The 14,928-nt window shown below is 32.9% G+C and overlaps 1 protein-coding gene across 1 annotated transcript in view; it reads left to right on the top strand.

Annotated features, from left to right (window-relative positions):
* Nucleotides 1-14,928, top strand: part of LOC145314999 (antigen WC1.1-like) — a 31,694-nt gene that overhangs the window by 7,318 nt on the left and 9,448 nt on the right. Inside the window, exons 12-35 of the mRNA XM_080155069.1 lie at nt 77-161; nt 715-854; nt 922-982; nt 1,323-1,403; nt 1,717-1,794; nt 2,054-2,227; nt 2,658-2,817; nt 3,363-3,415; nt 4,248-4,354; nt 4,856-4,954; nt 5,771-5,908; nt 7,034-7,199; nt 7,651-7,766; nt 8,604-8,683; nt 9,168-9,252; nt 9,695-9,776; nt 10,380-10,469; nt 11,502-11,603; nt 12,036-12,113; nt 12,479-12,549; nt 12,914-12,961; nt 13,782-13,926; nt 14,077-14,113; nt 14,633-14,727. Of these exons, the coding sequence (XP_080011195.1) occupies nt 77-161; nt 715-854; nt 922-982; nt 1,323-1,403; nt 1,717-1,794; nt 2,054-2,227; nt 2,658-2,817; nt 3,363-3,415; nt 4,248-4,354; nt 4,856-4,954; nt 5,771-5,908; nt 7,034-7,199; nt 7,651-7,766; nt 8,604-8,683; nt 9,168-9,252; nt 9,695-9,776; nt 10,380-10,469; nt 11,502-11,603; nt 12,036-12,113; nt 12,479-12,549; nt 12,914-12,961; nt 13,782-13,926; nt 14,077-14,113; nt 14,633-14,727 (2,371 nt within the window). The remainder of the gene's footprint in view (nt 1-76; nt 162-714; nt 855-921; nt 983-1,322; nt 1,404-1,716; nt 1,795-2,053; nt 2,228-2,657; nt 2,818-3,362; nt 3,416-4,247; nt 4,355-4,855; nt 4,955-5,770; nt 5,909-7,033; nt 7,200-7,650; nt 7,767-8,603; nt 8,684-9,167; nt 9,253-9,694; nt 9,777-10,379; nt 10,470-11,501; nt 11,604-12,035; nt 12,114-12,478; nt 12,550-12,913; nt 12,962-13,781; nt 13,927-14,076; nt 14,114-14,632; nt 14,728-14,928) is intronic.

Below are 14,928 nucleotides of genomic sequence, written 5' to 3'. Positions count from 1 at the left end.
ATTTAAATACACCATGCTCTTAATTTATATTTTCCGAACTCTCTCAATTTAAACAACAACTTATATTGGTGCAGGATGAATCAAATAAGCTATGTCCTGATGAATTCATTGGTATGAGACCCATACCTGGAATTTGCACCAAGTTTGTTGAGTGCTTTAAGGTAATAACATTGCCGTTGATGATAAGCTGTGGCATTACCGTAAATGATAGCGTGTCTTGCTGTCGAGTAGGTGTCGAGTTCGAGTCTGGTCCACACCGCGTTAAACTAGAGACGTTAAAAATGGTACCTGCTGCTGGTATGTCTGGCATGTGCCACTAATAGTGAGAGTAGTGGGAATGCCTTGGTCCATTGGCGCAACTTTAATTTTACCCTGCACAGTTAGGACTTCCAGACAAAGGTCGTGCAACGAAACGTTTCTCTATCTGTTGGATGTTACTTAACCTAATATCCTTGGGTATTAAAGTATTGCATGCCATTACAAGCGGGCTTCTCTATATGACCACTTATAAAAAATCGAAGGATAATCCCGCCCTAATAAGATAATTAACCAGATAATTGTCATTGATAGTAGCGAGAGGAGTGTGATTTGAGACCTAATAAATGACATGTTTTTGTATCTTCCCGAAAAAAAGAACCCAAACATTTTAGCCATTTAAGAGATTAAAGTGACACATAGATATATTTGATAAAAACAAATTTTTGTTAATTTTAGGGAAAAGCCATAATGAAAGATTGTCCACCCGGGACCCAGTTCTGTGTACATGGTCTCATCTGTGATTGGCCGGATAAGATTATATGTGACCAATTAGATTTACTCACTGAACCTCAGCAACTTCAAAATGATGCTCCCAGGTGAAATTTATTTGTGAAAAAAAATCATTTAATTCTTTTTTTTTCAAATCATTGATTATTATTTAAGTGTCGGTCAGCATGAAGAACCTTCAACAGTACCTGTTGATCTGCGATCTTTGGCCCGCAAGGAACAAATTCTATTTTACTTAATAAAAAAAAATATAGTGCAAATTTGAAGTAGGTAGATGAAAGATATTTTTCAACCCTAAAAGCTTTGAAAATTTTTTTTATATTTTAATAGTTTATTTAGAAACAATGTAGGTAATCACTTCTTAATTTATTTTTGTTTGAAATATACTGTCTGTACTAAAATCATAAAACTTCACATACTGTAATCTATAGTTAAAACATTAGCAAGCGTGTTCTAAAATTGCTTTTTATTAGGTATTTGTAATTTTTTTTCCATGGAATTATCTAATAATCTGTGGATATTAATATCAAAAAAGAAAATATTTGTTAATTATAAAGATTGATGAAATCCCAGCTCCGTCTAGCGGACAAAGGGTTAGGTTGCGCCATGGAAGGTCTCCTTCAGAAGGATATTTACAGGTTTGATAATATACTGTAGAGATAAAAAGATATATTAATCAAAAATAGTAGTTTAATTGAAGATTGATTTGAAGATTTGATAATTGTAATAAAACAGGGTAAAATAAAGATGATGCAATTTCTATTATTTTCATAGTTAGAATTATTCTGGCGGTAGATGGTGATATACTTGTAAAAAATCAAGATAAAGTAAAGATGGTGCAATTTTTATTATTCTTGCAATTAAGTATAAATCTGGAGGTAGATGAGGATATGATTGTGATAAATCAGGAGAGAGTAAGGATGGTGCAATTTTTATTATTTTCATATTCAGATATATTCTGGAGGTAGATGGGGGTATGTCTGTGACAAAACAGGATGGAGCATGGACGAAGCTAACATTGTTTGTCAGGTTCGATTTTTTTATAATTTATTTTTTAACTCAATAATTTTTCTTGTTATTAAGTAACTCCTAAGATTATTGGACAAATTAGTATAAAGTAAACTTTTGTCATATTTTTCATGAAATGTATGTAAGTGAAGTGTAAATTACCTCACTTATTTTGGTAGTCTTTTTTGTATTTTTTTATGTAACTTACGTTGACTTTGTGAAGGACATATTGTAGTTACAGAGTAGCTGCTCCATCAAAATTAAGATACTTTCATTTTAGGAGCTTGGGTTTAAGCGTGGAGTCAGAAAAACAACTCAAGGCTTTGTGCACGGACGTGTGGACACATCTAAAAAGTTGACAGAGTTTGTGGAATGCCTTGGCTCAGAAACAAGTATACATGATTGCAGGGTTACATTCTCTGCCACCAGTGATCAAGATTGTAAACTTACAGAGGTAAATAATATATTATTTTCAATTGTATCATTTTTTTCTTTGGATATTAACAGTAGTGTATTAAAAACCTAGTAAAAGTTTTACTTTTGAGATTATATGATGAATTGCTAAGATAGCATGATTTTATGGTATTAAATCCAAGAACCCCCCCCCCCACACACCCTTTAAGTCGCAAGATTGAAATTCTGCCTTCTATAGCTATTTTAGAAAGAGCATTTTCCCCTTCCTTCATGATTTATCCCATGTATGACTTCATTTGATACCTAAAGCTAATTTGTATACCTTTGGTCGCTTATGCTAGAATGCTTTTATTCTGTCCATAAACAAAGCAGAAAAAAGTGGATGAAACTTACTAAATTACCATAAAAATAAGAGTATATATGCAACGGTCCTGGTACAAATGATCCTTAAATATAAAACTATCTTTTAGGATATAGTGAGTATATCGTGTTTGCCAGATAGCTGGGCCACTTGCCAGAATAATGAGATACCCTGGAGGAATTCTTGTTATTCCTTCTTTCCCAATGCCAGCTCTTTCCACGATGCTCAGTCGTATTGCAAGCTTATCGGTGGTTACCTGGCTGAAGTAGGTGAGATATTTGAATCACAATTATCCAACACCAATTATATGCTTTGCTTTTTTTCAGAATATCAAAGAGTTAGGATGTCTTTCTGTATGTTAACACATTAAAGTAAAAGAATAGAGGGGGCATGAGCTTTGTGTAACTTTCCCCTCATTGTAGAACGCTGTCCCGATTTTGTATTGAGTCTTAGAAATCAGCTAATAGAGTCGGCAATTTAAACACTTCCGAGTTCCTACAAAAGAACATAAAGCATTTTGAAAGCAGATGAAAAGAATCATTGCCAAATAGGGTGTTTGTCTGGATTATGCATCTATAAATACTTATATGTTTATTATTTTTATCACCACCGGATGGATTCATTCTCACGTTTTCAAAGAATCATCATATATACAGGCCTTTATTATTTGAACTTGAAATAACATAACAACGATAAAATAATCACTATATCACTGGATCTGTATCTCTACCTATTTAGCTCGACTACCTCAAAATTTTCCAGGTATTTAATGTTACTTATACTTTAGCATGACTTTTGAAAATATTATTTTTAGATACACAAGAAGAGAATGACATGTTGTCAGAGTTGTTGTATCAAAATAGCAAGGTTAGAAATATTCAACTTATTTGATTGGATTGATTAGCCATAGTTTCTTAGGGTTTGGACCTAATTAGTCATGGAGTAGGCTTAGACACTTTTGTACAGCCACTAGGGCTATCAAGCTCCACGTTCAAGCACATTATGACTTGACCCGCTATCTCATGAGAGCTACTCATTATTACCTCACCCTCGCCGAGTATGGCAGGTGTCCCAAATTAAGTCACCGTAATGAATGACGCTCTCCGCAGAGGAGCTTTGGATAGGGGTAGTACTGATATTATGTACTTAACTATTAAGTATCCAAACTTACTCAATAATCCCTTTCTTACACAACCAGGGGAAGTTGCGTGAATGTATTCAACTGAGAAATTCGAGTTGCCACATGGGGACTAGAACTCGAACTCTCATCACCGTAACTCAGTGCGTTACCACTGAGCTACGACGCCCCTTATTCAACTTATAGACATTATCGGTCTACCTATTACTAGGATATTTAGGATATGCAAGATAACCAACTCTTTGTTGAAATCTGCCTTTATGTATCATCTTAATGTTCGTAATTCTTTATTATTGTCATGCACCAGGTTTAATAAAAACAGCAGCTAATTTGAATTGAGTATAATATTGACACTACATGACATTGTAGCGTAAATTACTTATTGGATGTAGGAAGCAAAGTAATATCTACACTACAAAAATAGAAAGGCTTCAGCAAATTTTATAAATATGATTTTAAAACATTATTATGTTCAGTACATTTCCTGTTTGTGTTTTGCTTTTGTGTGTAGAATTTTGTTCCCAAGTTCTATTACATTTTTTTAAAGAATATTTTCTCAAGGTTACTGATGTACTGAATGAAGTATGGACAGGTGGAATAGGAACCAGGGTGGCCAGAACTAATGTTTGGTTCTGGCATTCTGATACAGATAAACCTATGGAGTTCAGGTGATAAGATAATCAAGTCTGGACAGGTAGAACAGGAACAGGGTGGCCAGAACTAATGTTTGGTTCTGGCATTCTGATACAGATAAACCTATAGAGTTCAGGTAATAAGATTATTAAGTCTGGACAGGTAGAATAGTTACTATGGTGGCCAATCTAATGTTTGGTTCTGGCATTCTGATACAGATAAACCTATGAAGTTCAGGTGATAAGATAATCAAGTATGTGTAGAAAATTGAGTGGGGTTAAAAAGGTTATGTACATAGTACATATTTTTAAAGTAATAGATTAAAGAAAAAAAATTACTTGCTTGACTGAAGAAATGACTGTCTACCAGTTCAGCTGCAAATAAAAAAATTCAGGTGACTGTTGTAGATTTCTTTACTTCTAGTCAGCTGTCATCATCAAAATAAGTGTTGTCGATAGGTGACAAACATGTTCTGCTGCAAATGATTAATAATTTGGTGCACAGCTGCAGCTTACTACATCAATATTATTTGCTAGAAACTTCTGGAGGGGTTGGAGTGGAGGTGAGAGGTCAGCTGCAGAAATCAAGGATTCATTTGCTTATGGTATCAAAATGAGCAGGCAGTTTCCTTTCAGGTAAATAAACATGGTAACAACTTTTATGATTATCAAATATCATTCTATTATATAGAGTAGTAAGGTTTTTTCTTTGTTTGTAGCTTAAGATTTTGAAAACTATTAAACGGATTGAGTTCTCCAATTTATGGAACTTTTTATAGATCCCTGGATGGTGTTAGGCTATTTAATTTTGATATCTAAGTTTATGTTTTTAAGTGTATTATACTTTTTTTCATTAAAATAATAGTTACACACTTTCTCACCTTCTGTTGTATTTCAAAATCTAAAAAAATTCCCGTATAGAATGGTTTATTTCATTCATATAGGACTGCTACGATCGAATTAGAAAATAGTTATTTATCTTATAGTATTTTGGACAGCTTTCCGTGGATATTACAATAAAAATTATACGATTAAAACAGGGATCTAACAAAACTGGTTTTGATTTTAATTTTTTAATTGGGGAAAATTATCTGATAATCCATGCTATAAATAATTTTTTGATATGAATACGAACAAGTTCTAATCTACCGGATATTAGTCGGTTTCGAAGCAATACTGGAATAGTTATTTCTCGCATCGTATTATAAACGGCTTTCCGCGGATATAGAATGTACAATTATGAGATTAAAACTAGTTTTTTTAGCCCCGAGGTGCCGAAGGCACCTGCTAAAAAAACTGGTTTTAATCTCATGATTGTACATTTTTATATTCGTAGAAAGCTGAATATAATACGATGCTAGACATAGTTTTTTCGTATGGATGAGAACCGGTTCCTATCCACCGGATTCGAATGAATACGAGAAATTAACTTATAAATTATGTTAACTTCAGGAAAGGAAGCACAAAGAAGAAACAGTTGACAGATTATTACTTCTGGAACCTGGATAACTTGGACACGAAACTATCATACATCTGTGAGAAGAAACAAATTGATATTGGCTGCTTTCATAATGAAGGAATAGACTATAGGTTATCTTTTTACAATATTTATTAACCATGATATGATTGGATAACATTTTATTTTTTCGGTTTATAAAACAGCGTAACTAATTGAAATTGCGTCTTGAGTATGCCCTGCTTATTCTATTTAATCTATATTTATATCATTATAGGTATTTATCTTTCTGTCTTACATTGTAAGTAAAAAGTAAATAAAGAGGGAGGTCATTTTCTAGTAAATCCCATAAAGGTGTGTGTTATAAGGCCTAAAAATAGTAGTAGAACGATAAGGTGCTCTATATATTTGTATTCCCTATTGAATAAAACAATAGGGAAGAATTTTTTTTTTTTTTTGATAACCTTTCCTGGAATATCTTTAAAAAATAAGAAATTTCTATCAAACGCTTTGTTTGGCTCAAACTGACACAAATAAAAAAAAATATAATTATAATAAATCAACCTGTAAAGAATGACTTCTTCCTTTGTTTAATGGTATAGATTGTTCTTAACCTTTACCTTGTACCTATAGAAAACATTATTATTATAATTATATTTTTTTTAAATTTTTGTCAGTTTGAGCCAAACAAAGCATTTGATAGAAATTTTGTATTTTTTAAAGATATTCCAGGTACGGTTATCAAAAAAAAAAAAAAAAATTCCCTATTGTTCTATTCAATAGGGAATACAAATATATAGAACACCTTATCGTTCTACTACTATTTTTAGGCCTTATAACACACACCTTTACGGGATTTACTAGAAAATGACCTCCCTCTTTATGCTTGTGTCATTTACATATTACTTGGGTATCTTAAAAAATAGTATCTCCCGCTGTTGCAAATCATTTCCAAGCACATTTCTATACACGTCCATGGACTTCCAGACAAAGATCAGAGGGTTAGTTGTCTGTAGAACGTTTGACCATATAAAATCATGCTGGACATCACTAAGCTAGATTTGGTTCAGATATAAACCAACAAAGTAACATCTCGTTATGTATCTCTATAGGTATTGTAGTGTAAGTTAAATGAATACCATTTTACTTATATTTTTAAATGAGTATTTTCGAATAAACTGAAATGTTTATTGGAACAAAAGTTAAAGGTCCATTTAATTCTTAAAACATTCAATACCCACCTAATGTTTTTTTTTCAGAGGAACAGCAAAAAGAACTGTATCTGGAGAAACCTGCCTTCCTTGGAAATCTCCCCAGCTTGGATTCTGGTTCGATGAGGATCAGATTGAAAACCTGGGACCCTTGGAGAATAACAATTTCTGTAGAAATCCTGACGAAGCTCCGGAACCATGGTGTCTTACTAAGGTATGGAAATAAGTACCAGATGCAAAAAAGGCATTGATTCGTGTTAAACAATATATTTGTATCCCTGGGCAAATTTCAATTGCTAACCCAGTTTTATTAAGTACAGACTATCTCTAGGGTTTTGAATTGAGATTTTATTTCAACACTAGTGGCTGAGCCCATAGCATCTATATGATCGTATTCGAAATGCGAACGATGTGCAGAAAAAAAAGCCTTAAACCATACCAAGAATTGAATATAAAAATGAAATAGCCTAAAACCTTCTAGGACCTCAATGTAGCTTTCCTAAATAGGAAATTCAATCGGTTCATTAGTTACAGACAAAACATAAATATTTTTTTTTTTTTTTAAATATTCATATCGCATAATCTTAAGCATAAAATCTTCCAAAGACCAATACTAAGATTTCCTGAAAATCATGGGAGAAAATGATTGTTTATAAATGTTCTAGAATGGCGAGTACGAGGATTGTGACATCCCAAGATGTGAACAGCCAACAAGTTCGAGTCTCATCCAAGTGCCAGATATAAAGGGTTCTGTTTGTGGCTCAGATCAGTTTGAATGCAGGTTAGTGTTGATTCTTTACCTGGTTTTATTAGAACTTTTAAAATAACGACATCTCCCCACAAGATGTCTCTAGGAGAACTTGATGGAAGAGTTGTAATTTGAATGCTCACTTCCAATTTTTTTTTAGGGGGGGTGGGGAGGGTATTTTTTTCACTGTAGTTAGTGAGGGAGGAAGTACCTTTGACAGTGATATCTGTTTTTATGTGTGTCCGTCTGTATATCTGTATTAATAGAAGTATTTACTTGTCTTCATGCCTATAATTGTTTCATCATTCGGTAAACATTGGTCTGTCTTATTATTTACTAGCGGCTACGCCCCTAGAGGCCTCTAGTGGCACTTTGAATATTTTTTTATTTAAAATATTTAATTAGAGAAATAATTGGTTTATGTTTCGTTCAAGTCTCTTTTTTGGGAAGGGGTAATATTTTTCTAGGGATGATTTCTCTTGGGAGGGTGGTGGTACTCTCCCCCAAAATAGTTATAAACCTTCCCAGGACCTATGAGAATCTACCCTGTAAAGGAGAACCCGATCGGTTCAGTGGTTAGTGAGATCATTCGGTACAAACACACAAACACACAGTAAAGGAGAACCCGATCGGTTCAGCGGTTAGTGAGATCCTACGGTACAAACACACAAACACACAGACAAACACACAGACATCCTGTTACTTTAGTATAAGGATTTGTATAATCATCTGTACCTTTATGTCTCTTAGAGAATAACAATATCTATCTATCTACTTAGGTGTAAGATTATCTACATATATATCTATATCTATCTATCTATTCCTATCTATCTATAAATTCCTATCAATCTATCTATCTAATATATTTAGGCCAGGAGAGTGTATATTCAGTGCCTATGTATGTGATGGGGAGGTTGACTGTTCTAATTTCAAGGATGAAGATCCTATAGGAATATTATCACATTTTTATTATTAGATATATTATAACTAGAGTAAAAAGTTATATAAAATCTTTTATCTCCTTCACTGCATACGGTAGGACAAACGAACATTTACACATAGAAAGTCAGATATTAATAAGCAGTTTATAATTTAATTATATGTTGTTGCATACTGTTTAAGGACATGGTTATCTATTTAGGACTTGTTTATAAAGACGCTTTGCTTAAAACATACCTGATAACGTACGTTGTTGCCCTAGGAATCATTTCATTACCCCAAAAATTAGATAAATAAGAAATTATACTTAACTTTTACAGGAATCTTAATACCAAGTTTGAAATAGATGGGTTTTTTCTAACATGCTTAATTAACGATAAGATCTATCCGATGTAAGTACCCTTATTATAGAAAAGCTCCGCTTTTAAAAACCTTTTCAGTGAGGTTTTCTGACAAACAGACAAAGAAAATAAAAATGTGACTTTATTACCGTAGCTAAGTGTGACAAATACTCTGACGATTTTGCCAAGATATCTGATGTACGTCTGGACGTTTCTGAAGTGGAAAGATGGACCAACAGGGATCTTGTGTGAAAAGTTTTAATCAAAAAATATCTGAATTTTGAACGATCAACCCTCATAGAAATTATTTTTTTTTGTTTTGTCATAATTTTTTAAAAATTGTTTGGCACTTTTACACAAAGAATCTTGTTAAGGAGTAGTTTTTAGTGTGTTTACTTATTACCTATAGGTCAGGTTAGGTTATATAGGGTACTGGAAAGTACTGGTGAAGCACAGGAAAAAAATCTATCTCCCTCTAAATTTCAATATATTATAAAAGTAAGGGAGGGAAGGGTTTATCAGTGCTCAATAAGCACTCAGTGTGAGAGAACCGAGCTTTTCTTGTAGCGGTTTTTTTCAGTTCCAAGTACAATATATCTTCTTCATATGAACGGCCATGATTACATTATTGTTTGGTTATTTTTTTGTTTATCAAAAATTTCATTTGATCAATTGTAACAGAAATCTAGAAGCATGCCTCAGAGCGTGTGTGTTAGCCAAGGATTTCCAGTGTAAAAGTGTCAACTATGAATCACGCGACAAGGTAATACATACAAATATTTTTATTTTACTTTACAACCTAAAAACATTCCCCCAATACTATTGAATTCCGTATTTTTCCCTTACCCCTCATGACAATTGCATAACTGTAAACTAATAAGTAAAAAAAAAAAGATTTTGAAAAATTTCAAATTTTTAAAAAAAATCCTTAATTTTTGTACAATATCTTAGTAAGTGAAGTATATGATTTTACAATGACTAATTTTGGTATTAAAGATACTATGCAACTAAAATCCTCACCTGTTTCTTGTAATTGTTTCCCTTCCCATTATAATCAACTAGCAACTACGCCCCTAGCCGCCTCTAGAATCACTTAAAGGAAAAGAGGATTTCCCTTCCACTATTTAATTTTAATTTATCTTGGGGTGATTTCTCCTGTTAGGGTGGAGGTACCCTCCCCCAAATAGTTATAAGCCTTTCCTGGACATATGGAAAGCTTCTCCATGAATGAGAACCATATCAGTTCAGTGGTTAGCGCGATCCTAAGGTACATTCAGATAGACAGACACACATCCTGTTACTTTTATACAAGTATTGAAATAAGGAAAAAATTTTAAAGACGTCCTTTGATTTTTTTAATATTAAGACTTGTGTTCTGTTGGAGAGTAATGTTGGTCTGTCAGGATCATTGGTCGAGGATTATTCTTGGACATACTTTGAACGTTTAGAAACTCAGGTATTATTTTATGGCGTTGCTACAAAAGACATAATCCTATAAAAAGACATAATCCTTCCTACAAAAGACCTAATCTTACAAAATACATAATCCTGCAAAAGACCTAAATGACATAAGACCTTATCCTGCAAAAGACCTAAATTACAAAAGAACTACTCTAATAAAGTCGAATTAAAATTGATTTTTAGTGTATTGTTTACATATATATTTTCTATGCTTTGAAAGAAAAAATAATTTGGAAGAAATAATTAATACTTATTATATTGTCTAAGTGCATTAAATAATTATCTAATTTACATAACTAATTTTCATAAAATACAGTGTGTTTTTTTTTATGAGAACTTTTTTGAAAGCAATTTTACCCCACTTATAGTTATCAGAATTTAATGATTAATGGCTAATTGTCTTCGTTTTTAAGGGAAATTATGAAACAACCAAAAAAAATTACAGTTTTTGTTGAAAAAGTACAGTAAAGTTGAAAATTAAAAACTTAGGTGTCAACATCTAAAAATGGTTTTAGCGCATTTTTCTTATGTTCAAATATTCTACCTTTTGCAAGAATGGCTGCAAAACGCTTCAAAGTTGAGATATAAAGCTATAAATTTATACAGATACTATTGGGGACATGTACTAGAATAGGTCAAAGTTTGAAGGCCATATCTCAATCAGGGAGAAAGTACTGGCCCCCCAAAGTCGACTACTGAAAATCCAATTTTGAGCATAAGAAAAATGCGCTAAAACCATTTTTATATGTTGTCACCTAAGTTTTTAATTTTCAACTGTACTGTACTTTTTCAACAAAAACTGTAATTTTTTTGGTTGTTTCATAATTTCCCTTAAAAAACGAAGAAAATAAGTCATTATTCATTAAATTCTGATAACTATAAGTGGGGTAAAATTGCTTTCAAAAAAGTTCTCATAAAAAAAAACACACTGTATTTTTTAAAGTTATCTTTTACGGATTGTAAACAGTTTGAAAATTAGTTATTATAAGGCTTTGCGAATTGTCTGTAAAAAAATAATATGCTGTAGGTGAAATGTGAGAATGGGTTCCAATGTGAGTCTGGGAAATGTTTGAATGCTTCTGAGATCTGTGATGGAAAGTTTGACTGCAAAGATAAAAAGGATGAACAGGGAAATAAATCCATTATGATTCATTTTTAATACTTAATGAGTTTTAGAAGTGTATTTTCAGGTCAAAAACTTTCTTTTATATTGATTGGTTGGTTTTAAACTATTAGTGTCTAAGCTTCCCAACCAATGATTCAGCCTAAAAAAGGAGTAAGTAATTTTGTTCACCATAATTGGGGATTTAAAGCTATTTATCTTCTATTGTCTTATCCCTTAATATTCATATTTTTCTCTTTACTTTAGAATTTTTCCCATCCTAATTAATTTATTTGATTTATTTTTTTTATTAAAGAAAGAAAAATCATCTTAAAAGAATATTATTTGAAATTGTAATTCAAATTTGTCTATAATTTTGACTAGATATTGTTGTACTGTAACATAAAGGCACATTCCTTAATTAATAATCAGTTATAATGGATAATATTAATTTCCCAGAATTGTAAGAAAGATCCAAACATACAAATTAGGCTGGTGGCTGGAAGTGCAAGTAATGAAGGAAGAATTGAAATCAAGGCATTTGTAAATTTCTAATTTGTTTCTATGTTTTTACTACACTCCTAGAGGCGCTTGAGGGAATTACCCTCCCCCAAAATAAATATAACCCTTCCCTGGACCTAAAATAAGCTCACCTGTAAAGGAGAGCCATATCTGTCTAGCGATTGGTGAGATCTTTCGTTACATAGAGACAAGCTTAAAATTTCCTGTTACTTAAATAAAATTCAGGGAAACTTAACTTTTTGGGCTTAGGGATTTAGAGTCTTACCAATCAAGACTTTAAGTTACCTGTATTTTTTTCCAGCCTTAAATTATCATGACTTTTTCGGATCAACTCTTTCCTATTAATACCCATACAAAAAAATAAATTTTGTGAATGTCAGGCTTATGACTATGGTTGGGGAGGTATTTGCGATGATGGATTCGGTATCGAGGATGCTGATGTCATTTGCAGGAATGGATAAATATTATTTCTCTATTTATATTAACATGCAACTAGGCCCCCAGGTGACATCTAGGGGCACTTGTAAGTGTAGAGGAGGGATAGGAGATTTCTCTTGAGAGACCAAAATAGTTATAAACCTTTCCTTGGCCTTTAGGAAGCTTTACTGTAAAGAAGAACCAAATCGGTTCGGCGGTTTGGGAGATCCTTCACCACACAAGACAGACAGACACCCTGTATTTTTATACAGGGATTGAGAAAGTCAATAGTAGAAAAAAGTTCATGTTTTTGTGCCACATGGTCATAAACTTTATTATTTGGCAATAACCCCTTTTAATATTTTGCTTTTTAATATTTACCGTTGAAATGTTTGTAGACAAGTTGGATTCCATTTGGGAGCCAAAGAGGCTGTTCTACATTCTAGGTCCGTATTTTATTTATCTTTATTTACAAAGTAAAGTGAGAAATGGTAGATAGTATTTTCATACTAATAAATTATACCTAAAGATCATATAAAAGATTCAAAAATATTCAAAGGATATTGATACACTAAATCTATAAATATAGATGTATAACCAGACAACTACCTGGATCCCCCTCCTGTTAGGGACTTTTTTATTCTAAGACCCAATTAAAAGTCCAGGGGCGTCCAAGCTTTTTTTTTTTGGGGGGGGTAAAATTTTTTTAAGTGGGGGGTAATTCGGTTTTGGGGGGGGGTAAATGGCGCGCGAAGCGCGCCGCAAATTTTTTCCCCCCCCCAAAATTTTTACCCCGGGGGTAAAATTTGCTTGGGGGGAGTAATTACCCCCCCTGAAATCTTTTGGCAGGGGTAAAATTTGTTTCCCCCCCCCCAAAATTTACCCCAGGGGTAAAATATTTGGGGGGGGTAATTTAAATTTTATTAAAAATTTAGTATTAAAAATGCGCGCGAAGCGCGCAAAAATTTTTTATGTTAGAGATTTTTTATTTTGGGGGGGTATTTACCCCCCTAAAATTGTTTGGGGGGGGAGTAAATACCACCTCCTAAATGGTTGGGGGTGCCTACGGTGCCAAATTCGTTTGGGGGGGGGGGTAATCGCCCCATTACCCCCACCCTTGGACGTCTATGTAAAAGTCAATTCAAGATCCTCTGGGTGGGGACGTACTGTTATTTAACTCCTTCCTCTCTATTGTTTTACTCTAATTTAAATACTTTCATGTTTCATTGCGACTATTTTTTGAAATTGCCTGTCTGTATATTTCAGGTTTGGTTCTGGAACAGAAATCCTGTTGGACGAAGTAAAATGTAGCGGTCATGAGAAATCTTTGTTGGAGTGTAAATTTAATGCCTGGGGGGAGCACGATTGCTCCGCTAAAGAGTATGCTGGTGTTGTATGCAAGGTTGAACAGGTAATCATCATTATTGAGATGAAATGTTCTGTTTATATAATGTGTTTTTATTTAAAGGCACAAAAGTATTGCCTTATTTATTTCACCCATTTACAATTGACAAAAATTTATTCATAATTATCTTAATTTCTAAGCTAAGCATGCTTTTAGGATCAATGCAGTGAAGAGGAATGGAGATGCAAATCAGGCAGGCATAAATGGTTAAGAAAATAGACAATACAAAATATTTTATCCTTTTTTTTCATTGAAATATTCTCACGAAACCTCACAAGTTTGATTAGTTTGGAGTGTCTCATACAATACTGTGAATTAATCTGGGACAACTTTCTTATACAAAAAAATCTGAGAGCTCTTATGAGACAGTTTAACATACAAGTCATTATGTGCTTGAAGATAAAGGTTGCTCTACTGATGTTTCTCCGTATACTGAAGTGTCTTATTTAGGTTAAAACCAATAGAAACTCTGGCTAATTAGCGGTTAACTATGCCTAAATTTTTATCCCTTTTAAAAAGATTTTTGCAAAAAATTTTAACTTCGGCTATAATATGGTTCTTTTTTAAAAGTTTTTTTTATAGATATTTTTTGACGGCAAATTAATTCATTCATGTAATCTTGTTTTTCAATTTAAAAGGCATCAGTTTTCATGAAATTTAAAACCATTCTTGTTTTTTGCTTAATGTTTAACTTTTTATCCCATGAAATTAGGAGAGTGTATCAGCCTTGAATTTCTCTGTGATACAGCTCCGGATTGTGCTGATCAAAGTGATGAGGCTCCTCAGCAATGTGATAGCGAAGTTAAGGTAAGCAAATGATTGCAGATGTCCTACTTTTACATTTATAGGAATTTTATAGGGAAGCAGAAAAAGCTTAAAGCATTATACAAAACAGTTTTTACAGACACATACAATTTTTACTAGAATTGAGGGGATTGTTTATGCCAATAAACCAGTTACAGGATTACTATGCACTATTTGGACTCTCAGATAAAGTTTGTGTAATCA

The sequence above is a fragment of the Acartia tonsa genome, chromosome 3, assembly GCF_053477335.1.
Source record: "Acartia tonsa isolate MP-2025a chromosome 3, ASM5347733v1, whole genome shotgun sequence".
In the NCBI taxonomy this organism is placed as follows: Eukaryota; Metazoa; Arthropoda; class Copepoda; order Calanoida; family Acartiidae; genus Acartia; species Acartia tonsa.
The sequence above is the reverse complement of the archived record's forward strand: the minus strand, read 5'-3'. Positions and strand labels throughout refer to the sequence as shown.